Source organism: Trematomus bernacchii, unplaced genomic scaffold (assembly GCF_902827165.1).
Source record: "Trematomus bernacchii unplaced genomic scaffold, fTreBer1.1, whole genome shotgun sequence".
Taxonomy (NCBI): domain Eukaryota; kingdom Metazoa; phylum Chordata; class Actinopteri; order Perciformes; family Nototheniidae; genus Trematomus; species Trematomus bernacchii.
In genome coordinates this window covers 2005648-2032307 of record NW_022987797.1, presented here as the reverse complement: position 1 = coordinate 2032307, position 26660 = coordinate 2005648, and the positions used below count along the sequence as shown (strand labels likewise).

General features: G+C 40.6%; 1 protein-coding gene across 1 annotated transcript in view; it reads left to right on the top strand.

Annotated features, from left to right (window-relative positions):
• ptprt (protein tyrosine phosphatase receptor type T) overlaps nucleotides 1-26660 on the top strand; it is a 350127-nt gene that overhangs the window by 291666 nt on the left and 31801 nt on the right. Inside the window, exons 24-28 of the mRNA XM_034149943.1 lie at nucleotides 2377-2464; nucleotides 19063-19139; nucleotides 21315-21351; nucleotides 22098-22195; nucleotides 22530-22646. Of these exons, the coding sequence (XP_034005834.1) occupies nucleotides 2377-2464; nucleotides 19063-19139; nucleotides 21315-21351; nucleotides 22098-22195; nucleotides 22530-22646 (417 nt within the window). The remainder of the gene's footprint in view (nucleotides 1-2376; nucleotides 2465-19062; nucleotides 19140-21314; nucleotides 21352-22097; nucleotides 22196-22529; nucleotides 22647-26660) is intronic.

The window sequence follows — 26660 nt, the reverse complement described above, 5'->3', positions numbered from 1 at the left end:
AGCCACACATCAACACACTTTCTGTCCTTGCTGTGTTTGTAAAGCTTTTCACATGGGCCCAGCATCCCAGCAGGGGGAAAGGGCAATCTGTCTTCTCTCCACTGAAAAGAAAGGACCATTCTCCAACTTTTTTTGTTTTCACACACCCCGCAGTCTTTACCTGCACTTTCTCATGTTGTGCTCCATCCACTGTGAAGTTCCTCCTCACTGCTGGTTGCATTTTAATTCAGTTTGAGCGCTTTACACCTGCCAATGAGGTTGGTATTGATTGGCATCGTCATTGGCCATCCTGTTGGTCTGTTAATTAGAAAGGTATCCCAGAGTTGGCTGAAATACTGCCGACAATTACCTGGCTAAAGCATAATAAAAAATACCTGATTGAGATTAATAGAGCTGGGAATCTGCCAGTACAATTTCTTGCCACAACTTCTGTGCTGTGTTCACATGTGAGCTGAAAGGTCTAACAATAAGACTTAAAGTTGAGCAGCACTGCTTTGATGTACTTCTATTTCATATTACATCCATTGCAAATCCCTTCATAATGCTTACATATAACAGGACTACATAAGTGCCACTTTATAAACATTCAAATCCTTCTAGAAATTGTATTTTAAACAAAAGTGTTTACTTAAATGTTGTCTATGGATTGGTCTGTCTCTGAACACTTTCTCACTTTGAATGATACAATTGTTCAATAAAAACTACCACTAGTAGAAAGAAAAAAAAAACATTACATAGTTTGAAATACTATGTGAAATCACAAAATCACATAATGTTTTATGTATATTTGGGCTGCATAATTCCGAAAAAAATAAACTTTGATTATTGCCATATTTATTTAGCGATATTAGATAGAAAGACAATTTTTAAAACATCATTCTCATTATCATTGAAAAATATATATGATAATGGTGCTATTCTTTAGGAGAAACAATTATTTGTAATGGAGAAGAATACTGATTGCGTGATACAATACTTGATTGTATCTATCAATTAAACTAGATGAACAATTTCCATTAGTTAAACTGCAAGAATGCCTCACAGACATAAAGACATGGATGACCTGCAACTTTTTATTATTAAACTCTGACAAAACAGAAGTCATTATACTAGGCCCCCAGCACCTTCGGAACAAACTGTCCAACAACATCATTTCTTCGGATGGTATTACCATGACCTCCAGCACCACGGTAAAAAATATTGGTGTCATCTTTGACGAGGATTTGTCTTTTATATCACATATAAAGCACATTTCAAGGGCTGTCTACTTCCATCTACGGAATATTGCAAAAATCAGGCACATCCTAAATCACAACAATGCAGAAACACTAATCCATGCTTTTATCACCTCCAGGCTGGATTATTGCAATTCCCTTTTATCAGGATGTCCAAACTCATCATTACAGACCCTACAATTCATACAAAATGCTGCAGCACGGGTTTTAACAGGAACAAAGAAGATGGACCACATCACTCCTGTTTTAGCAGCTTTGCACTGGCTACCAGTTAAGTCCAGGATTGATTTTAAAATACTTTTACTCACATACAAAGCACTCAATGGTCAGGGACTATCCTACCTACAGGATCTTTTAATCTCCTATTGCCCCTCTAGGGCATTAAGATCCCAGAGTGCAGGTCTGTTGGTGGTTCCCAGAGTCCACAAAATAAGATCAGGTGCTAGAGCTTTCGGCTACCAAGCCCCGTTCCTCTGGAACCAACTTCCAGTGACGATTAGGGAGGCAGACAGTGTCCACACATTTAAGAGTAGGTTGAAGACTTTCCTCTTTGGTACAGCGTACAGTTAGGACTGGTTTTAAACCCCCTTTTATACATCCTCATGGACCCTTCGTTTTATGGAATTGTAATTATTGTACTCTAACTGTATTTGTGTCATTGTGTTAAGTACCTCTTTTGATTGGTATTTTTTCACATTTATCTTGTAATATTCGTTTGTTGTTTTTACATTGTTTTACATTGCTTTTACATTGTCAATTGTGTTTGTTGATTTGTGAAGCCCTCTGAGACAAATATGATTTGTGATATTGGGCTATATAAATAAACTTGAATTGAATTGAATGGATTAAGATATGTTCACATCATTTGCCTTAAAAACTTGCATTATTATTTTGTTGTTGCTTTAATCAAAAGTGAATTGCTGTTAGCTTTGCCTTCTTGTGAAAACTCTCCTTAAACCCTCCCTGCCCTAAGTGGCACAGAGTCAGTTTTCTCTGCATTAATATTCATGTTACTATTTTAACTTCTGCCGGCCCATGTGTCAGTGTACAAGCTCTGGGCATCATGCCATATGTGCATGCATATTTTTGTGTTCATACCTCAACATGAAACTCTTGTGCACGTGTTCATGTGTGTGTCCAGGCCCTGGCGGAGGGACAGACGGCGCCCTGGGAGACGGCCAAGAAGGACGAGAACCGCAACAAGAATCGCTATGGCAACATCATCGCTTGTGAGTACTGCAATGACATGGACGGACTAAGGAGTACTCTTTGCTAAATATGGCTATGGTCCTTTAGCTCAGTTTGAATGAAGTTAGGCCTGGTGAAATTTGGTTTGGTTACGTTTTGTCTGGGTTGGTTTTGGTTTGGCTTATTTCAGTTGTGTTGGTCTAAGTCTGGTCTGATTTGGTTTGTTGGTTATTTTTGTGTCATTTAACTTCAACTAGATGTTTATTAGATACAGATAACTTTCTCTGTATAGGGTCCTGCCTGAACGAAGCTTGGCTTGGTTTGGTTTGTTTCCTTGTCATTTTCAGTTGCTAGCGGTTTGGTAAAGTAATATCATGACTGAATGGGTACGCCTCAAACACCTTCAAGTTATCTCCATTTTGTGTTATAAGATAGCCAAAGAGACAGATTAGGACTGTTTAACTGTTTATGTACTTCTCAAAATTGATTTTAACATTTCAATTATCTGAAGCCAACAAGTACCAGAAGTGAGAATCACACACAAAAGTGTGGTCGGATAAATAGTTTTTGGATATCTTTTCTGGTTTTAATAAAACTCTTAGTATCAGACTATTTGAAGTGTCATAAACAATCTAATTAGGTCAAAAACTAAGGTATCGTCAGGAACCTGGTATAAAAAGTTTTCAGCGGTAAGAGAGAGGTTTGAAAATACACATTGATTCTACTACTGAGGAGAGATAAGGTCCAACCATAGTTTTAATAAAGTGTGCTGAGGTACCATGTTTACTGGGTGAAGCGACCGTCCTTCAGCTGGAGGACACCATCTGCCCTGAAGCGTCCTTCACAGAGTCTGACTGACTCCTCCAGCTCGGGGTGGGTCCCACTGATGGACCTTACCCCCTGCTGAGAGCCAGATGCCAATAGAACCTGGTTTTTGGCGGGACCAATTCACTAGACGCTTCAGAAGGATGACTCAGTGGCACCTTTTCAATCAAAGCATGTGTTTAATAGTAAATAACAAAAAAGATATGCAGCTTGAATAAGATACATCATTTTTCTAGAAGTTATATCAAAGTGTACTCACAGTACAGGGAACCGCTGTTGCGAAAATAACCCTTTTTGCAGTGGGAATATTTTCATCATATGATCAAAGCTTGCAGCCTTTATTTTATTCAAAGAGACTTTTGTCAAAGTTAAGCTTCATTTTGGCGAGACAGGCTGTTGTAATGATGTTCAGACGTAGCCTACTGCTTTTAGCATGAATGTGTGTTTGGCCATTAGAGTGTGAATTTGCATGTGAATAGGGCGCGGGTGTTTGCTATGATTTTGTGTGCACTAATAATGTGTGTGCGCTTGATATTGTATGAGGCCACCTCCAGCCTCTATTAGGATGCAACAATAGAAGCAGATTGTTAGGTTGAAGTTGTATTAAATGAGTGTGTGTGTGCCAGTAGACCCAAGAGCACATACATGACGAGTACAGTCCAGAAGACTGCTTTCATTTGGCAGTTCATGTGTGTGTGTGCATATACCGCTCCGTGCGCATGTCTCATTACGAGGGTTTAGATGTCAAGGCAAAGACACTGCACTAACCTGAAGGCTTTAAAATGAAACATTGCTCTGAAATGAAATAGCCTGTCAAAGACTTGATAGCCAACAGGAATTATGATAAATTTGCTATTAGTACAAATCCTTTAATTACAAGGGCCTGGTAATGGAAACTGTCCATCTTGCTTGCTGTGATTGCACAAAGGCTCATTTTCTAGAGAAAATGTTTGAAAGGGTAATTTTCTTCATGTCTTTATCAGAACAAGGACATGTGGTGAGAGTGGCAGGACGCTTGGCTGCGGCTAAAACTTTTAATATGGGTTAAAGGGTATTTATTCTTCAGTCAGGTTCACCTCTAATTCCCCTTTTCTAAGTGTGGATTTGCCTTCTGTTTTTTCAGCATGAGAGCAATAATCTCAGAACAAACTGCCTCAAGGAAGGACACAATGTCTCTTACATACTATGCTGGAAATGGAAATGTGGAATCATTACAATAGTTGATTTATATAGCAATACTCCTAAACAATATTTACAAATGAGTTGCAAACACTGGCAGCTATGAAGAAAACCTATCCTGATCCACTGCTTTCAAAAAAAGGGTCGACATGACCATATATTCCAAAAGACAATGGACTTTATTAACATAATTTACATAAAACAGACATCAGTCGTTTGTGACCGTAGCCTTTCCCTTTTTCCTCCTTGCAGTCAACATATACTATTATATATATATTGTCGTTTGGCAACTATAGAGCAAACCCCCCTAATTGCCCCCCAAGGCATATCTACGCTATCACGGGTTTGTGAGTCGCTTTTGACAAAAGTGTCATCTAAATAACATGTCATTTAATTTGAATGACACTCATGTAGTAACATAGTGTTACTTTACACCCATCCCTTTCCTCCTGACTGACAGGATCAAAAGTAAAAATGCGTACCTTCCGTTCAAACTCAAATCATTTTAAATGTGTATTGATTTCTACTACATAGAACCTGGTTTTAACAGAACACACACGTCAGTTAATGATCAGTATGCAAAATTGTCACTGCTTGTAACATTTTCTTTGAAAATGATGTTCATTTCCCGGCTCTCCCAATTTGAATGACATTCTTCACAAGGAATTTCATATTTTCCGTACACGCAACACTTTTCCATTCAAAATGAGTGGCTGCACCATAAGAGGCAGAAAGGGTAAAGGTTTGATTCTAAGAAGAGATACAGTATGACATCTATGTTTACTGCTTAAAGTCTGATCCTGTCCCCCAGGGACAGACCCTCTAACCCAGTGTTTGTCAAAGTGGGGGGCGCAGAGGCATGACAGGGAGAGACCAGGAGGAAAAATGGTTTTGAAAAAAAAAAAAAAAAATCATAATTTGAAAAATTATTGATTGGAAAATAATATGCTACAGTACAGTATAAGTACGTCTGGGTCTCTGTGTTTCATTCAAGCTCGGCTCTGTGTGTGTGTGGAACGAGCCATTTTGTGTGCGTGCACGAGAGAGAGAGAGAGAGAGAGAGAGAGCGCACCGGTACCAGAGATCGTTGTTGTTAGCTTCTGGTGCTAGCGAGCTACGCTAATGGATATAAGGAGCTTTTTCAACAACAAGGTGAAGGAGAGTCCTCTCCTGTCAGACTGAGAGGCTCAGTGAGCTAAAGGACTATCTGGGTGTTTAGATAGTTAACTTTAGTCTAAGTTATCTCAGTGGGTCTCAAACGGTTTGGTCACCATTAATGTAAACAATTATTTCCGAGGCACACGTTTATATGATCATTATAGTTCTAAAAAAATAAGAGAATAAATGAAAAACAGGTATGAAATACTGTATGACAGTTAAAAAATAATAAAGTTTAAAAGGGGAGCAATTTGTAAAATATCCATAAAGAAAAAGTAAATCTGTTTACAGTTCTGTTTCATATGGGTGTTGAGAGATGTATCCATAGATCTCTTCATTTTGCTCTCAAAGTGCACCAGATTGATGCATTTAACTTCAATATTTAAAAACAAATCTTCCCGGGGGAGCATGGGGGGACCCCCCTATGTGAGGTCCACTCCCCACTTGTAAAAATAGCACTTTACCCCTGCTTACACCTATATGCCGTGAGCTGATTATCGAGCCTCCATTGTAACAGTTGCAGGTACACTGTGTATTTGCGTGGGGATTGTTGCAGTAGAAAGTTCCACTGTAGCGCCCGGTACATTAATGGGAAACCCTAAATGTTTGAGCACCCTCTATGAAACGTCAAGCTACCCCACAGCACCCCCAAGAGAAATCTCTGGCGCCACCACTGAGCCTGCAACCCCGTTTTGAAGAAATGTGCAGTGCAAAACAGACTCATTGCAGCCACTAATGATAAGACACACTTTGCTGCCAAATATCAGCATTTTATTTATTTTCATTTTTTTGCACAGATTGCAAAGTGGCAAAGTATTATAACTTATTGTTCTAGCAAAGGGATTGCACAATTGTATTATGTATTTTTTTTTTTTTTTGAGCACACAGGCTTATGGAGCATTGTTTTATTATCAGCAAAGTGTTTTCTTTTTCTTTTTTTTGAAAGGAATGCTCACGTTCATATTGATGAACACTCCGAATCTGACCATACAAATCCCCTCAGAGGCAGCTGTGATAATCTTCCTATCCTTGTGAGGACATTTGACTTCTCTGTCACACACTTCCTCACTTCCTCCCTCTCTATCTCTCAGCGTAGTTTGGAAAGGGGCTGATTTGAGTTGAAGTGTTAACACACCGTCCTCCGGCCATCTGCCAAACACAAACGGCTGATGCCATGTTTGAAATCCCTTCAGCGCGCAGACTAAATGTTAATCAAGCAGCCTCCTGCCCCCCTGTCCCCTTAAAGCCTCCCCTCCCCCCCCCTCTCCCTGTTCCACTCCCAACTGTGATGTCCCCTCCTCATTCTGTTCACTTCTCTTTCTTCAATTGTACTTTACTCCTTCACTTCCTTATACTTGTTCATCTCTATACCCTTCTGTGATCTACTCTCCTCCCTCTTTTTTCACCAATCCCCCTTTTCTCACCTTCCTATTTTTCTTTTGGGATTTTCCTCTGCTCCCCCTTTATGTTTTTCTATTTTCTCATGTCATTCCTCTCTATTTTCTGTAATATCCAACCTATTTTCCATTCAAATGTCCCATTTAGTTTGACCTTTTCTTTTAAAACCTCTCTTCTCAGTACCCTTTACCCCCAAGCATCACCCTTCTAATTTTCTAAGCTTTTTCTCACCTTTCCTCTCCTCTTCCGCCCCCTCCATCCATTGCTCTTGTCTGATTACCTCTGACAGTATATGGGTTGAGGCAAAGCGCAGCACTGTTTCCTCATTACAGGCATCTGTCTGCTACTATTTCCTCCCCCCTCTCCCCCTTTCCTTCCGCTCTTCCCTTCTTCTTTTTCTTCTCCTTCTCAGCCCTCAGTTCATAGAGCGACCTCCCCATATGCTCATTTATAATTCAACAGAAGCATGCCTTCAAAATAAACTGATTTATTGGCAGGCATTTACATATGTGCGAAGCGGGATATGCGTGCTGGTGCCTGTGTGTGTGTGTGTGTGTGTGTGTGTGTGTGTGTGTGTGTGTGTGTGTGTGTGTGTGTGTGTGTGTGTGTGTGTGTGTGTGTGTGTGTGTGTGTGTGTGTGTGTGTGTGTGTGTGTGTGTGTGTGTGTGTGTGTGCGTGCGTGCGTGTGTGTGTGTGTGTGTGTGTGTGTGTGTGTGTGTGTGTGTGTGTGTGTGTGTGTGTGTGTGCGCGTGTGTGTGTGTGTGTGTTGGTTTTTTGTTTGTTGTCAAAAATAAGGAAAGATGGTTTGTTTGTTCATGTTTTGTAATCCTTGTTTGTTTTTCTTGGAATATGAATATTGAATCGTAATAAACCACGGTCAAAATGGAAAACAGTTTTTAGCACAGACAGAACAAGATGAAGTCTGAAGATATTTATTTTATACAACATTTAGAGACCATCTAACCTGTGCATTAGTTATTTGTATTGATTTGTTCATTGATCTTTTCCTACAGCTTTTTTTTCTCCATCACTGGGAATACTGTGCAATAAAACTCAGGCAAAAATCAAAGGTTTTTTTTATTGAATAGAATATATTTCTCTCAGACAGGCAGCCTATCGTTTTTAAGTAATTTAACTCCGGAGAGTTCTGACTTCCTTCACCCCCTCTAAGTTTCTGTCAAAAACAATGTGTCTTCTCAAATACAGATATTCACAGTATTTTATTGCATGCTCGAGCAAAGTGCTGCACTTTTGCTCTCCCCAAGAGAAGCTGATTGAAACTAAAAACTGACAGGCCGCAATAAATAACTTATAAATAAAATATGAGAATTTTGTCAGAGTTTGAGAAACGATCTGTCTCTGTGTGTGTCCCCTTTTTTCTCATCCCGCTCAACTTTATTTTCTCACGTCTGTCCATTTCCTTTGTTGCTTTATCTGCCTCTAAATACGTTTACTTTATCAGTTTAGTCTACAGTAAACTAGCTGCAAGATTTTCAAATGTAAACTTATTGTGATTTACTCAATTGCAATTGCGATATGATTTACAATATTAGATGGGAATATTATTTGTTCCCTTTCCTTTAGTGTGTTATAGGTTTGGGTGCATGCAAATGATCTGCACAGGCTGAAAGCCCTGTGTTCCCCCAGTTCTCCCACACACTCCCCCCCCCCCCCCCCACCCCCCCCCCCCCCCCCGTCGAAACGCCTCCATTGGACTCCTTTGTTTACTTCCATTCAGTAAAGACATCTCTGTGTAACAGTCGCACTTCCATTGACTAACGCTCCAACACATTGTACGTGATCTCTAAGTGGTTGACCAATCACAACAGAGCCGGCCAGCTAACCAATCAGAGCAGACTGGGCTCTGGTTTCAGACAGAGGGTGAAAAGAGGTGCTGCAGCACAGGCAGTATGAGAACAATAAAGAGCTTTCTGAACATTAAAGCATGGAGACATGTCCCAGTAGAGGCTCTGAATACTAATATGAACCTGAAGATGATCAAACTCGGTTCCCTTTAACCATTGTATTACAAACAAAAGAAAAAGTGGTTGAAATAAAAGTAAGATAACTACGAGATATTCCGTTTTGAAGATGTGTCACAAAAGCACACACAGATACACACATAACTGTGTTGGTGTGTAATTGAGCTATATGGCACTGGTTGTTTGTAGCGATTCATCATAGACAAAAAGAAACTAAATACAGCCGTCAGGGTGAAAGTCTGCTAATGTTTGGCCCTTTCTCCCTCTGAACATCCTGCTGCTGCTCTCCTCATCCTCTCTATTCTTCTTTTATCTTCCGTCTGTCTATTTGTCTTCTCCTTTCTCATTTTTCTTCTCCCCTACTGCCCCCTCTGTCTCCCCTCCTCTCTTTTGATCTCTCTCTGTGTCTGTCTTGCTCTGAACTTAATCTATTCACTATATTATTTTTTGCATCCGTCCTACCTCTTCTTCACCTTTTCTTTTTATCATTTCGCCTCACTTTTTTGACTTCCTCACCTCTCTGTATCTCCTCTGTCATGAATCGCCTCCCTTCTCTCTCTCTCATGTACAAACTCACCCCGAAGCCCTCTTTGCATTTACTAATGTGTACCGCTGTTCAGGTGAATGGGAATCATTACACACTCTGTCAGTCTCTGCCAGGCGGTGTTCTTCACACACACACACACACACACACACACACACACACACACACACGCACCCTTCACCCGTTGTTACACCTCCAAGCATCGCTGACATAATCAGTATCCCCTCCCGAATCATGTTGCTTCTCATTACAGCAGAGGTTATGTGTGTGTGTGTGTGTGTGTGTGTGTGTGTGTGTGTGTGTGTGTGTGTGTGTGTGTGTGTGTGTGTGTGTGTGTGTGTGTGTGTGTGTGTGTGTGTGTGTGTGTGTGTGTGTGTGTGTGTGTGTGTGTGTGTGTGTGTGTGTGTGTGTGTGTGTGTGTGTGTGTGTGTGTGTGTGGAGTCTCCTCTTCTTCTCTTATCCTGGTGCATATTCTCAACACGTCTGCTGAGCTGCTCTGAAGTACAGAACGCCAACAACTCCTCTGAAGTGTTTGAACAAAGAACCACAACAAATATTAGCATCCCTCAAGCTGTCACACACACATTAACACACACACGCAGATGCCCACCCACACAGTTATGTACATCAACACACACTCTGTACACGCAAAGCAGCACATACAGTAGATTCAGGGAATTAGGAAGCCCTACACCTGCAGTCTAGTTTATACTTGATTACTTGTGGAAGTGAAGTCTTTAGTCTTTCATTCCAACCGCGCACACACAGTAGGAAGAACTAGTTATTTATTTGTTTTGTTTGGGGGGGGGGGGGGGGGTTTGTCTCCTTTTATATCAACAAAACTCTGTATGCATGATCTGAAGCTAGTCATGTGCATCTTGTGACTCGTAGTGGGATGCAAATACAGTTTCATTATGACATATTATTTATTTTTTAACCTGACTCTTTAGATAAAGATTATACAAATATATTGTTTTAAAATAATTATAAACATTTTAAATATAATAGTATAGTTATATAAGTAGTAGAATAAGTATTGTTATTATTAATGTGATGAATAGTATTATTAGTATTATATTGACCACTATTATTATCATGAATAATTTTCTTAATATATATTTTTTGAGAAACGTGTTGGCCTGCGTAAATAAAAATAATAATGTGCCTTTGTTAATGCTATAGAAATATCCTCTTTATATCCAGTCACATTAACAATTTGCTTTATTTGAACCACGGAGGCCAAACCAAAATCAGGGAGTAGCAGCACAGATCTTCGTGAGTAAAGTGCCAACGTGGAGACAAACAGAACTCTCGAGGAAAGACTGATTATGTGTTCAGCCCCCGCCTCAGATGATGGAAAGGTTTCTGTTGCAGCTCTCAGCGGGGGGGGGGGGGGGGGGCACACAGATAATGGTGATAATGAGGCTGATTTTTAACGCCAGCGGTGGCATTATTGATACTGTTGACGGTGATTGCTGTTAATCATTGTTCCTCTTCAGAAGCAGTTGGGGGTAACAAAGACACGGTGATAACAATACATGCAGAATTCTGAAGGCTGATTTTTTTAGGCATCACGCGGTGGAGGGAGCAATGATTGTAGTTTGAATTAGAAGGTGGAGGATTTGAAGTGATTCTATTTCATGTTTGTAAAACTCCAGGGGGTTGTCAATTGGAACTTCGTTGATATTTGGTAATGACAGACTCTGATCATTAACAGTGTGAGATAATTGATTGTTGATGAATGACTCATGAATTAATGAGATGTACTGCTATCCAAATGTTTCCAAGATACCCAATGAAGTAGGATTTCATCTGATTTTGTTTATCCTGGGGGGAAATTGGGGTTTTGTGACAGTTTTATAATGAAATGAATGAAAAATGAAAATGTAGTATAAAGAGAAAACAAACAAAACAAAAGTAAAATGTCCAATAAAATATCAAATAAAATGAACAATTCAAACAGGAGAAGTCAAATCAAAATGTTCCATGAAAACATAACTATAATAGAAATGTGTATGTAAACATGAGAAGTTGAACTAAAACAGTGCACATTTATACTACAATCTACAGTATATGTAATGTATATTACAATAGCGGTGCTAACATTCTCTTCCCTAAATGACTACAGTAACCAACCCGTAGAGTGGCTCATCATGCAGCTCCTGTCAGAGACTCATTTAAGATTTCTGCGTTTTAATGCAAAGATGACACAAAAGAAGAAGCTGAGCTCGGCTTTACTAATTCACTCCTCAAACCTAATGAGTGCTATCAGACCACCACTTATATGCAGATAAGTTCTTCTTTCTGTCTGCCGTGTGAATGGCCTGCTGCAGGCGAACACTTACTGCCATTACACTGAAGAGAAGAAGTTCCTCCTTCTATCAGAAATAGGACACTAATGAGAAGAGCGAGTGTCAATTGTTCAACGGGAAAGAAAATGATTTGCTGTAAAAAGGGCTAACAGGATATATTTCTTATGACCACAGAGTCGTTAAGCTATGAAGTGTTTCAGACAGAAAGAATGAAACTCTTGTTCTATCCTACTTTGTTCTCTATGTAGGTGAACACTCTCTTCTGGTATCACCATGATGAGTCGTACAAATCAAACTCACAAACTTGACAATACCGTTAAAGGCATAGAGCACATCTGGATAGCCGGCATGTATGATATTATGCACATTTGTACTGGAGTTTAAAGAGGACATATTATGCTGATGTTCAGGTGTATATCAGTATGTAGTGTCTCTCCTGTGACATGTCTCCATGCTTTCATGTTCAAAAAGCTCTTTATTTCTCTCATACTGCCTTTTCACCCTCTGTCTGAAACCAGAGCCCAGTCTGCTCTGATTGGTTAGCTGGCCGGCTCTGTTGTGATTGGTAAACCTCTTAGAGATGTCCTGCCCCTTAGCCTATTGCGTACAATGTGTTGGAGCGCTAGCCAATAGAAGTATGAGTGTTACATAGTGATGTCACTATGTTACGGAAGTACACAAAGTAGTCCAATGGAGGCGTTTCAGGCAGGGGGGGGGGGGGGGGGGTGTGGGAGAGAAACAGGGAACACAGGGATTTTAGACCATTTACATGCATGGAAACCTATAGAACACTACAGGAAAGTGAAAGCCCAAAAAGCAGAATAGATCTTAAAAATCTTTAAAACGTATAATGTTATAAAATTGCTGCTAGGTATGTGTCTTACACTTAAACACAGTGTTGCCGCAAACCCCCGCCCCCCCCCCCTTTCTCTTTTACTCCCATCAGCCTTAACACTGCTTGAGGTGTGTGTGTTTGTGTGCATAAGTCGAGGACATTCTGAGTTGTTTGACACATCCGCTGCAGGGCGCTCTGCTCTTAATAGGCTATTACACCCTCACACACACACACACACACACACACACACACACACACACACACACACACACACACACACACACACACACACACATACATGCAGATGGTCCATCTAACACAGGCCCCACACACACATGCAAACATAGTTGCTGACATTGGAACACACACAACACTTGAACGTTAAAGTTGCACTTTGAAAAACGCACACACAAACCTTGGAGAAGGACTTCTTGAAGATGTTCCAGAACATACGAGCAAGGGAAGAAGACACACTTTAACACACTTACACGCTACTCAATGTCGCACACACTCACACACTTATGTTCAATCACACATGCTATTAAATTCCCTAATGCCTTGAGCCGGGCTGACAGCGGAGTGTGTGCCATGAGTGAGTTGAGCTCCGTGGGGAGTTAACTGATTAAGTATATCTGTGACAGACACAATCCCTGCTTAGTGGCGACTGTAAAGGAGGCGAGGGGAGCAGGGAGAGGAGGAGAAGAGAGGGAGAGAAGATAGAAGAGTAAAACATCTTGTTCAGCACTTTCAACTTGCTTCTGTTGGCATTTTCTTTCTGTCTGTGAAGTACCAGCTCCATCTGTTCATGTGGGAATGTAACAGTTATGCCTTTTTAAAGCGTCTAGTTAACGAGGCACGTGTCATATTAAGGTGCTAGGTTGTAGTGTATACGTTCTTTTCTTATGTTTCTCTACATGTAAGTGTAAATACATGTGCTTTATGAGGCCAACCACCATCAAATGCCTCTGAGCATGCCTTTTAAAACACTTGGCCATGAAGGCAACAGCATTGCACTCTATATTCTAGACCACTGAGTGCCAATGATCCTTTAACCTCCATCATTACTGGGAATAAAAGACGAAGCAAAGGAAGAAGGGATATCATTTATAAAGTGTGTGCATGATACAGTATTTTAGTAGCAGGCATCTCCTATAATCTGCACTAGTTTCTCTCTGGCTGGTAATATAAAACCTAATGGGCATATTGAAGCATTCAATTCTTCTCTCTGAAACAGCAAGCTCTGTTACACGTTCTTGCTCTTTGCCGGCAGCTGGAAAGACAATTGAGCCTTTGTAAATGTTTTTGTCCATTTACGTGCACAAAAACCTATATAATATTCTAGAGGAAAGGGAAAGCATACTAGGGACCCTTTCAAGTATGTTTCATTTAATGCAAGGAAAAGGAACATCTCAAGCGTGTAGCCTCAATATAAATAAAAGGGACTGTCCCCTTGAAGATAACATTTTCAATCCAAGTAGGGGAGGTAATAAAGGAAAGTTGAAATAGCTGAGGCAGATTTGTTCAGGAAAAGCAAAAAGCTCTGCCAGCCTGTGATACATAGTTAAGTAAAGGTCGAGGATCATTTACATTTCTAAATAAGATCCGAGTTGGGCCATGCGGGGCTGGAGAATCTCATTAGTACTGTTTTCAGTGGAGGATTTCAGCATTATATAACCTAAGTACTTTTTAAATGTATTTTTGGTTCATCAAGCAGGAACAATCTAGGGTAGGCACTGGACTTATAAAGCAGTACATTGGCAGTCAATTCATGGAAGTAAAGCAGAATGAGTCCATAGATGATGTCCTGCTCCAATTACAATATTTCAGTCAGGTTGGTTCTTTTTGTTGGTAAAAAGAAACCTCTTTGATCCTGTTGACTGTTGTGCTACGACAGCAGTCATTAGGCACTGGTGGCTCCTTCTCATTTATGTGTGTGCAATGGCCTTGTTCAGGCTCCTAGTACACACAATCTGATCTGATGTCTCCAAATTACAGCTCACTGCTGCATTTGGATGCCCCCACGAATCTCTCCCAGATCAAAAACACTGAAGACTATTTTGTCTGGCCTTTTCTGGACCCCACAAGTAAACAAGTTCTCCCCAACAAAACTTTTACAGTAGCTGCCTGGGTAATGACAAGACTTTGGGAAGGAGAGGATATGAAAATAAATGACGAGACTCAGGGAGATAAAATGGAAAAGCAGAGAGATGAGAGTAGAGGGGTGTGGGGGGGGGGGGGGGGTTGTAGGGTTATGAGGAGAGGGTTACTCAGCAGAGGAGAGGAGCTCATTAATGAGTAATGGGTCCGTAACCCTTCGCCCTTGAACACTGCAGCTTCTGATGACTTTGTTGTTACTCCAGGACTACAGACGCCAACATGAGCCTGAGTGCACACATCAGCTCTATAGATCCAGATCTCTGAGACACGATGAGCATGATGAGCTATTTGGGATATGACTACAGACTTCTAAACATATACTTTTTTAAAGATAGTAGTTTAGGTCTTATCTAATTGAGGATAACTTTGTTAAATAAGGTTAAAGTTGTTCCTCTTAAGTGTTACTAACCTGTATTTGAGGCTGTGATTTGTATGCAGACATTTTACATTTCACTTTCACAATGTAGAAGTGCACCGAAAACCAGGCAAGACTGGGCAAATACGTGTCATCCATAAAAGTAACCACACCCTGAAGTATATGCTGTTTTATGCTCTATTTGACTTGATGAAATCTTTATTTACAAAATGAACACCATGATGTATTGAAGATGAGTAAAAACGAGTTACTGAGACCATAAATAATTTAGGAAAATTATTACTGGGGTAATAAATCAAGTGAGAAGATAATGTCATAGACCTCTATACTTCTACACTAGAACTCTTGACTTATATATATAGTGTAAAGTGATCCTTATAAATTGATAAACCTGTGTGTGTACATGAGGTTTTGATTGATTTACGCCATAGAATGTATAGAAGTAGACGTGGTAACCGTGGGGTCACCGATTGGTTTGTTGAATACAATTATTGATTGAACTTTCATGGTTTGAAAACACAAAAGGGATTTATAAATCAAGACTTCATAGACTTCTATACTTCTATACAATAATTCTCGACTTCTATGTAATTTAGGGCAGTTCTGCATTGGCTTTACTTCCTGGACCAATAGGTTGCCGCTTGGTTTATGCTTACTCACTCTCTCTCACGCACACAAACAAGCACAAACACACAGACACACACACACACACACACACACACACACACACACACACAGACACACACACACTGTCAGCCCCCTTCAAACTTGTGGCCTGTGTCCAGATCTGCAGTGTTTGCAAGCCAGTACCTCCTGCTAACTTAGCCCAATTAGAAGCTCCCCTCCCTGGGCAGAGAGAAGTGGAAAGGGCCCCTACCCCCCCATCAGCCTCATATCGGTGGCTCTCGTGTTATGACAGCCTCTGACACTAGCACCGTGTAATTACTGCTGTCTGAAGGAGCGAGACAGTATGGAGCAAAGAGGGGAGGAGAGCAGGAGGAGGACAAATGAAATGAAGGAAGACAAGGCAGGGAAAGAACTGAAGATGAGGAGATTCAGGCGGGGACAGAATTAGATGGGAAAGGGTGAAAGAGAGAGAAAATGAGACAGAGAAAGAGAAGGAGAAGAGAGGAAAAGAAAACTAGCAGAAGGATGGCATACTAACTCCTGGTGTGTTTGTTTTTACATGTGGAGAATGTGTGTGTGCGAGAGAGGGAGATGCTTAGTGTGTGAGAAAGAGTGTGGGTGAGCTGATAGCTGATGACAGTATCTTGTACCAGCAGAGTGGAGTCATGCTGCCATCATTGTTGCCTCTCAGCCAGAGCTGGAAAATGTGTCTGATATAAATGGTTCTCCTCAAGGTGATCCTACAAATGATAATCAAGGAGGGGATTCATCGGAAGACTCTGTATTAGATGCAGCTTTTCCGCATTAAAGACTCATGGTCACTGATATTATTCAGTGCCAATGGAGCAAGTTCTGTTCATTTGGTGACCAAAAAACTGATAGTGTGTATTATTTTCTGGGTTACTTCGTGGAAAAGGAATTTAAGGAGGCCTGTCTCTGGCTTTTAGGATGCTGTGCTTCAGAGTTGCCCAGAAAAAAGACAATATAATCAGACTACACAGTACATCTTTTGAGTTGCACCGTTTTTTCTGACATCAGGGGATCATGTAGGCTGAAATCCCTGTTGGGATTTGGCCGAGACACACTTCAGACTTACGTTTTAACATCCCGAACATCGTCCACCACTCAGCTAATGGTCTTTCATGACCTGCCAATGGATACAGTTGAGAAAGATCATAATTCACCTTAGAAAAAGTCATTTGTATAGTAGTTATCGCCATGTTTATACTGGATTCACATTGCTTTTTCTGCATCTCACAGTCTTCTGCTGAAGTGTTTCAATACGATATATTTATTGTTTATTCGAAGTTAAAAGTGTCAATGGGACCTTATAATAATTTCCGCTTCTATTTCTGCTTTTGTTTAACTCTACCAAAAGCCAGTTTGTGCCAACCATGAATAGAATAATCACACATCAGTTCTAAAATATTCACCACATTAACACCTACTTGACAACATGATTGTCTCCATTTTAAACATAGAGAGCAACTATTCAAAGTATGAGTCATCAAACAAACAGTAGCTATTCTCACATGAATGCTTTGATTTGAATGCAGTATTTCTGTTTGATTTAGATTGAAGGCTTTAATCCTTTCTGTCAAAAAAAGGTTCACACTAAAGCTGTAAGCCCTTGGCAGTTGTGTTGCATATAAACACCTGTACAGCATTTAATTAGTTTCTGTTGAACTGACTTGTGAATTTCCGTGGGTAAAAGTATTCAAAAGAAAGCGTGAGATTGATATATAAATGAGAAATCAACAGTACTGCTGTAACAGTTCAGAAGTCTTCCATGCAGCAAACAGACTAACCGCGGTCCGCTAGCTGTTTTCTTGCTGTTAGCGCTCCACCCCGCTGTAGCATTGCATCAATCACATTCATCGCATTAGCATTTCTGTGACTTCAAAGAAAGAAATAGGTGATCCCTTTTTGATTTCTCCCAGTCTTTTGCCAGTTTCCCTCCCCCTTTCCCCTAGCCCCAATACCCTTTTCCTCATATCACCTGATACTTGGCCATTTCTGCCATTTCTTACCTCTTTCCTGCGATACTCTTTTTCTTTTCTTCATATCATCACCATTCACCTTTCTCCTCTCTCATACGTTTAAGAGAATGAACCTCAATTGGGATGAACTAGAGCATGTCAACATGACAAAAGAAAAAGACTAGAAAAATAGAGATAATCAGACGAAAGCATGTTCGCTTCATCTACAATTACCTGCTGTTGCTACGTTACGACTTAACAAAATCACCGCCTGCCATTAGACATAATCATCTCCACATGCGTCCTAATACTATGGATGCTTTTTAAAGCACAGAACAAAATAATTGGTAATCAGCCAGAAAGAGAAAAGCAAAACTGCTTTTGGTGACATGTACTTTGGCAATGGGTTCCACCATTGAGTTTGTCAAGTCAATGGCTCATAAATATGGGTATTATAGTCATATAGTCATTATGGCAAAATAAGGTTTTCTTTTCAATGTGCTCATTGCTATGGTTTCTTTAAATACATTGTTTAAACATTACTTGTACTATTACTTTTAAACATTAACTTCAAATTCCCTGGCCAAGTCCCTACAGATGAGCCACTGCTGCCCCAAGGTAGAACAACATGAATGTTGGTGGTTTAAGCACTGTTGCAAGGTTTTGATTATGTTTCATTTGGTAGCAAATAAACTAGTGTTTGTTGAGAGAGGCAGATTATATATAGAACAGTGTTTCAATGACTTATTTAAATATTATTTGTAATAAATCAGCTTTGTGGATTCTAGTACAAAACTAATTTTTTCTTGCCCATTCAGCTCTGTTACAAAGAATCTGCCAGAATGTATGGTTTTAGGATGAGTTGGTCAGTTTCTGTACTGATCTCTTTGTGTGGCTTTCCTGTGGTTATGGTTTGGCTAAACCCTCTTCTTAGGTGTATTTATGATCATACAAAACACTGTTGGTAGGAGACAGAACTTGAACCGCGGCCTCTAGTGTCAAAGTGACATGATGTGTATGCTCAACCAAGAGTGTTCTTTGCTACTAAAAGAGGACATTCACAATGCGTGAGTACAGGTTGATTTGAAGGAAAACGTTCTTCTTTCAATAAAAGCCCAGTGCTTTCATACTCTGGTTCGGACAGTCTTCTAACCTGGAGCCTGGTTAGTTACTGTAGTCGGTTCCCCCTCCACTCAGTTAGCTGCTCCGATCTGTGGGTAAATGTAACTTTAGGCCTGTTGTATTTTTGTGCTATCTGACCCCACAGACGATCACACCAGAGTCCGACTGCAGCTGCTGGAAGGAGACCCCCACTCTGACTACATCAACGCCAATTACATTGACGTGAGTGGTTACACCCACAGACACATCTGTACATCAATGCTTTTGAGAACCAGGAACTCTAACCAAAGAGTAACACTACGCTACGGCTTACCTTATTCTAACATGACCCCAAACACCAAGTGACCTCCAATAGTCCTCGATGTTCAATCTGTCTTCACTTTGGACGTCTTAAGCTAATTGGTCTTCACAAAGATGGAAATACATATGCACACATTCTCACATGCAGTAGTTGAAAGTGAAGCTATTTGTATCGGAGACATACAACAGGCAATTTGTGCCCATAATGCTCTCTGTTAGAGTACCTTCAAACCTTTATATACATGTTCTTAAAAATAAAAGCAGTTGAGAATGCACATGCAAAATCATTTTCATGAATGATGGCAACTCTCTACAGTGTGGGCTGTGTTTTGTAAATACATGGTTGAACAGGGTAGTACCCAATAACTCAGCCACATATTACTCAATCAAGCTTTAATCAAATGTTATTTATGTAGCCCAATATCACCAATTACACATTTGCCTTAGGGGGCTTTACAGTGTGTACAGCATACTGTACGACACCCTCTGTCCTTAAACCGCCCGCACATACAAGCAAAAAACTAATGTGGAAATAATGAAAGAAACCTCGGGACAGACAGACGTGCAATAGATGTTTTGTGTATGCCTTAAAAAAGTGATACATGTACAACAAGGAAAATCGAAATGTCAAAAATGGTCATTTGAATGTATATAGAAAAGGAAAAAAAGATGGATCTGGGTGGATCTCAACAATCTTTCCTGTGCCGACAAAACATAATAATAAGATGGGCTTCAGATTCTCTAAAATGCAATAAAGCAACATGGACTCCAACATATAGACAACATTCTTTCCACAGAGAAGTGCACTCACACTGAGGCCTTTGATAACGAAAGGACCCCATCCATTTAAAAAATGAAATATGGATGTGGAGAAAGTCATCAGGACTTCAATTGTATTTTATTCTGCTTTCCTCCCATTCAGCCCCCCCCCCCCCTTTAATACATTTTCTCTCCTCCCTTCTTCAGTTCCATCTGTCCCTTACCTTCCCACTGTTTTCCCTCTTGCCCCCCCTCCCCCATCTCTCTTTGCCCTTTGAGCATTGTGCTCCACTTATCAATTGAATGTCCCTCTAACAGTGAACTGTTTTAATAATGGTATTATTGAAATCGGTACATAATGCTGATTTTAAACCAGTCTCCACAGACACCATTTATTTCTTAAGAAAAGAAAGAGCGTGGGGTATTGAACAATTGCAACTCGAAACAATATATTCCCTCTGTGCAGATATCTATAACGTGGTCGTAATGACAATATGAACGTGATAAATGTTTTCATCTCACAAGGTTATCAGTCTCATAGGGAGGTTTCTTTTTGTGGGGGGAGGGCTGTGCAGGGACAAGAGGGAGTCGCTTTTAATCTCTCCTCTATTATTTAATTTGATGTTTATTCGGAAAACGACCTTGAGTTATGCTTCTCTGAGGATTGAAGTGTCTGGAGAGGGAGACGGGATAAATGAAAACATGGGAGGAGACGACAGAACAGAGGAGCGAGGAGAAGAAGAATACAATGATAAAAAGCCAGGTTGAGAGATGGAGGATGGAAGTAGACAGAAACTGATTGAGAAGCAGAGGACAAGGAAAAAGAGTAAAGGAGGTGGATGATTTAAAAAGAAGAAATAGTAAGCAATCATTTCACCAGGACAGTACATAAAATAAAAAATGATAGAAAAGTGAGGAAAAGATGGATTTTGATTAGTAAGAGAAGCTGGCAAAGAGATCAACACAACAGTTTAGAAGCCAAATAGTACAAAGAAAGATGTGAGGAGTGTTAGACAAACTGATGGTGAAGTGAGAAGATGATGTAATGAATAAGCAAGAAGTTACAATGTTGATTTAAATAGCAATTTTAGTACTTTACCCATCTGGGGATATACAGAGAACGGATAGCCTGCGGAGAAAAATGAAAGCGGGGCAGAAGACACAAAATAAATTTAGAAATATAAGGCTACATTAAAGACACTACATAGACAAGAGCAATATAAGAAACAGTAAAGTGACATGGTAAAAGTGCGTATAGTGCATCCACATGTAGAAATATGGGAAGAAAAATATGGAGAGTTTTTTATTTTATGCTTTTCTTTTTTATCTGTCTCACAGGGGTACCACAGACCCAGACATTACATCGCCACACAAGGTAATTAAACTGACGTAATGTGTGTGTGTGAGAGGAGACTGTATGTGTGATTTGTAGATTGTGTGTGTGTGTGTGTGTGTGTGTGTGTGTGTGTGTGTGTGTGTGTGTGTGTGTGTGTGTGTGTGTGTGTGTGTATGTGTATGTGTATGTGTGTGTGTGTGTGTGTGTGTGTGTGTGTGTGTGTGTGTGTGTGTGTGTGTGTGTGGCAGCCACCTGGTAAATGTCGTCCTCTCGGTTTTGGAGGCTATTACCACAACCTCCTAAATCTAAACCGCCGTATAAAATCCCCCTGACAAATGTAAGACCCCATTACCTCAAACCCCGGAACCACTATCTGGGATTGATAGTGTGTGAGTGCGTGTGTGTGTGTGTGTGTGTGTGTGTGTGTGTGTGTGTGTGTGTGTGTGTGTGTGTGTGTGTGTGTGTGTGTGTGTGTGTGTGTGTGTGTGTGTGTGTGTGTGTGTGTGTGTGTGTGTGTGTGTGTGTGTGTGTGTGTGTGCTTTTTCTGTTCATGTGTGTGTTTGTTTAAGTCTGTGCTATCAGTGCTGACTTATTTTTATGTGATGAGTGTGTTTATACATAAATACTGTATACATATGCATGTGTCTGTTGGTGTGTGTGTCGTTATGCATATATATCTAACTTGTGTGCTTGTGTGTGTGTGTGTGTGTGTGTGTGTGTGTGTGTGTGTGTGTGTGTGTGTGTGTGTGTGTGTGTGTGTGTGTGTGTGTGTGTGTGTGTGTCAGGGCCCATGCAGGAGACGGTGAGGGATTTCTGGAGGATGGTCTGGCAGGAGAACTCAGCCTCTATCGTCATGGTTACCAACCTGGTTGAGGTGGGCAGGGTGAGTTTGTCATCCGAGTTATTATATTACAAAATATGTGTTAATGTGTTTGATGAAGAGGCCAAATAGAGTGACGCAGTGATGACCAATGTTTGTTGGCCAACTTGGAAGTAAGCATCACAAGGGCTACCTCGATGAAAAGCTAATGGGATTTTTCCATTGGCTTTTAAGAATATCTTGTTGACATTTTTGATGTGTATTTCTTGTAAGGTGGCTTGAGGCCTATGGGTGTTTCAGTGGTACTGCTCTCAACAATCTCTCTCATTGGGTGATCATGACTGGCTTGTAATACTTGTTTGACTACATTGTATGAATGTTAATATGTGTTTCCCAGGTGAAGTGTGTGCGTTACTGGCCGGATGAGATGGAGGTTTATGGAGACATCAAGGTGACCCTGATAGAAACTGAACCGCTGGCTGAGTACGTCATAAGGACATTCACCGTCCAAAAGGTAAACTATGGAATATCTTCAATAGTACAACTAACAATATGACTTATAATGTAGGGATCTTCACTCCCAAAGAACATCATAACTGGTAAATAAATAAATGTTTTTTTTACATTCGTGGCATTGCAAAATATCACCTCTACCAGAAGTTAAACCAGTACAGAAGAGGATTAGGGCCACGTGATTTTTCTTTCATCCCAGACTGAAATCAGAATTATGAAAAAAAACATTTGAGAATGAAGTCAGAATTCCAAAATGTAAGTAAGAATTCTGAGAAGAAAGTCACATTTCACAATACAAGTCACATTTTTCTTTTCAGAATTCTAACTTTAATCTCAGAATTGAGAAAAAAAAGGATTCACTTTTGGTCGGATCACACAGCCCTTATCCTCCTCCATAAATAAGCAAATGGGATTTCAAATATTTCCCTTTTCTGTTATCACAAAATGATGCAGCTGTTGATATATATTATTGACAAAGTATTTCAACAAGGTTGCCTTATGTTAAATCAACATATTATGAGTCTAGTTTTCAGAACATTTCTGAAACCCAATATAGTGTTTAAACCCTGTCATGTTCTCTTTGTTGTTAAATGACCCTCCTTATCTTCTTTCTGAACCCCAAACTTGGATTCATATATTATAATATATGATTGGAAGCAAGAAAGAAGTGCTCCTTGTTTGTTTCTCACTGTTTGAGAAAATGTTGGAAAGCTAAATCGGTGCCATTATAATCAGGCAGGAGGGATTTTATATGAAACAAACAAGTACAAGTGGAAAAATGTTCCATCAGTGTGTTGATGCTTGCATCACACACACACATGCTTGCATCAACACACTTGACAATAAGAGAAAAAATCAAATCTTTGATTGTACAAACATACTTTGTATGTGTCTTCTGTGTCACGTTCCCTCTTTTTCAAGTTATATCTGGGTTTCTTTACTGCTTTTTCTATTTGGCTAATACATTTCACTTTGCTTTCATGCATATCTCTTTCTTACTGGTTGGTACCACTCTGAACCATAGATGTATCAAAAATACATTGACAGTTAGCAGTCGTACTTCACCAAAAACATTTTTTTTATTGAAATGGGACTATTATCAGACACTTAAAAAAACTAAAATATTCTCTGCCTGCTGCCGGTGTCATTTTCTCACATTCTTTATATACCTCTTTTTTCCCTATCCTGTATTTCCTTCCCCCTTCACTCGTGCGAAAGCTGCTTATGAAGACGAGTCTTCAAGTTCTCGCTGTCAGCTCGTTTAGCAAGCCATTAATCCATACCACCTCTGAGCGTGTGTGTGTGTGTGTGTACGTGCGTGCGTGCACAACTACTTTAAAATTCAAAGGAAAGCTGACTTTGAAATGCCTGTCATTTTGCAGAATGCATTAATACGTACAAACACACACCAGATGCACACACTCAGTAGTACACAATTCTCCATCTTGAAACTACAGTAGGTTTTGTGTGTGTGTGTGTGTGTGTGTGTGTGTGTGTGTGTGTGTGTGTGTGTGTGTGTGTGTGTGTGTGTGTGTGTGTGTGTGTGTGTGTGTGTGTGTGTGTGTGTGTGTGTGTGTGTGTGTGGAGAACAAAGAGAAAGCAATACAAAGGGGGCCGAGAGAGAGAGAGAGAGAGAGATAGAAAAAAAGAATACAGGTTCTGCACCACAGTTAAATGGCTTTAATTGCAGTGAGTAATAACAGGGTCTTAATGAAAAGCTTTATTAATGGCACGTCCGAGGAGATTAACCAAGGGTGGCAGAGAGAGACTCGAACAAAAGGAAAAATCTGCGTACAAGCATGTTTGACAGAAAGAAAATGAAGAAAAAAAGAGAGACAAAAAGAGAGATAGGCAAGATTTAAAGAACTATATGGTTGAGAATCAGTCAAACAGTAGGTGAGTGAACAACGTCGTAATTATATTGACGTTTAAAAAAAAAAGATATACTGTATTACTGAAAGGGGCCCTATTATGATCCTCATTCATATTTGTATTTAGTGGCTCTCCTGTGCTTTAATGTTCAAAAAGTGCTTTGTTGTCCTCATACTGGCTCAGCTGCAGACCCCCTTTCCACCCTGAAACTTTGGGATGTTAGCCTTTGCAGACCATTTACATGACCACAAACCATATAACCAGGGGTGCACATAACTGGTACGCAGGTACGCATGCGCGGCAACAATCTAAAATGCGTACCGTCACTTGTGTCACAAAGCGCATTTGCGTACCGACGTACTTGTGAAGCTTTTCCAGAAGGCGGTTAGATCACCGGACGACAGTCTGTCTCCGTGTGCACAGACAGGGCTGCTGTTAACGTCGGTCTGGACAGCAGCCCTGCGCTAAAACAGCTGATCACAATGTTCACACGCTCCGCGGTCATGAAGCTCTGTACTCCACTACCACCCCCCCCCCGTTGACAATCGCGAAGCGCTGAACTCCCCCCCATAAATATTTGAAATCTGAGTACCTCACTGAGAAAGTTGTGTGCACCCCTGCATATAACACACTACAGGAAAGGGAAACCACCAAAAAGCGGATGGCATCATGGAGGTGGGGAAGAAGCTGTAGCAAATATGCAAATGAGGCACATTGTAAAGCAATTTGTCCATTAGTTAAAACATTTGTAACTAGAAAGTGCTATATATTTGCACCCATTTATCTACTGACATTAGATCAAAGGTAAAACATTAAAAGATCTAATGGATTATCCTGATTTAATCAAGGTCTGGTCACCCTGGTCAACTAACATCAGACAACTGACACTAAAAAACAGAACACAGCTTTCAGTCCAACATGTAGATTGAGTGTCAGAGCATTTTTGAAGGATTTGTTCTAAACACAGTTTCCTAGTACTTTAGAACCCAACAAGAAACTGCAACAGGGCTTAGAGAACCCCATGGACCAACTCCAACACAGCAGAGGAGTAATCTGGTCTATGGCACTCAGAACAGAGAAACCAAACAATTGTGTGCCACAGCGGAGACCAAACTGAGCCGGACCCAGCAGTGGGCACAAAGCTACCAGCAAACAATCACAGCTTGAGGACCAGCACACACGCGCATTGGGCAGATGGTTTGAGAGATGTGTAAAACAGGCTGTTTATGTCAAACTGGAGGAACGCTCCCTGAAGTCTGTGAAACAACATTTGTCTGTCACAATGCCAAAACACCAAACACCTCCCTGACCATGTTCACTTGGGATTGAAAAATGGGACCTCCTGTCTTAATTGAACTTGAGTTTCCAGTTTGAGTTGAACCACTGGTGGGTGTAATGGCTTCCTTTATTATTTTCCACGAATCTCTAAAACATCTTCAATCAAAGATCCAGTCCAGTCATTTGGATTAGATTTTGATTGATTGGAGTTTTTCAGATAAATTGTTCTACAGGACTTTACAACCAGCTGATATCCAGACAGGTGTTAGGCGTCTAGATGAGTTGGAGACAAAATAACTGCGATACTTTGCTGAAAGGATAAGTTAGCAGTGTTTAGCAGGTTTTTTCTTTCCACTAGGTCTCTTTAGTTCTATCTCACACAGGCTCCGCCCTCTACTGGACTCTATGGGTACTACTCTCATCAATGATATGCGAGCGTTCACACACTGAAGTTGTATAAACGTAGCTGGCCAATCAGGGCGAGCCTACCTGAACGCGCGCGCAGCTCACAGTATATAATATCCTGACTGTCATCCTTTTCTCTTCAGCGAGCAGGCCAACACCTGACAGAGAAAAGTAAAACGTTTGAAAGAAGGGTGTACGCCCCATCGAGAAGAAGGGCAGGCTACGTGCCACTCTGTCAGAGGACAGACATACGTGGTGCGAGGAAGGGAGTCTAGAGCCTCTGTCCGGTACATTGGGCTCTATTCTATCCTAGCTATAGCTACTGGTGGACAAGGGGCTTGCTCAGCGGCGTCTTGGTCTACGCCGGGCCCGTTCATAAGGTAAGTATCTCTTAGACATGTCTGGCTCCTTTTTCATCGTCGGTGCTTGCTCGGGCAACACAGGACTGGTGAAAGGAGGA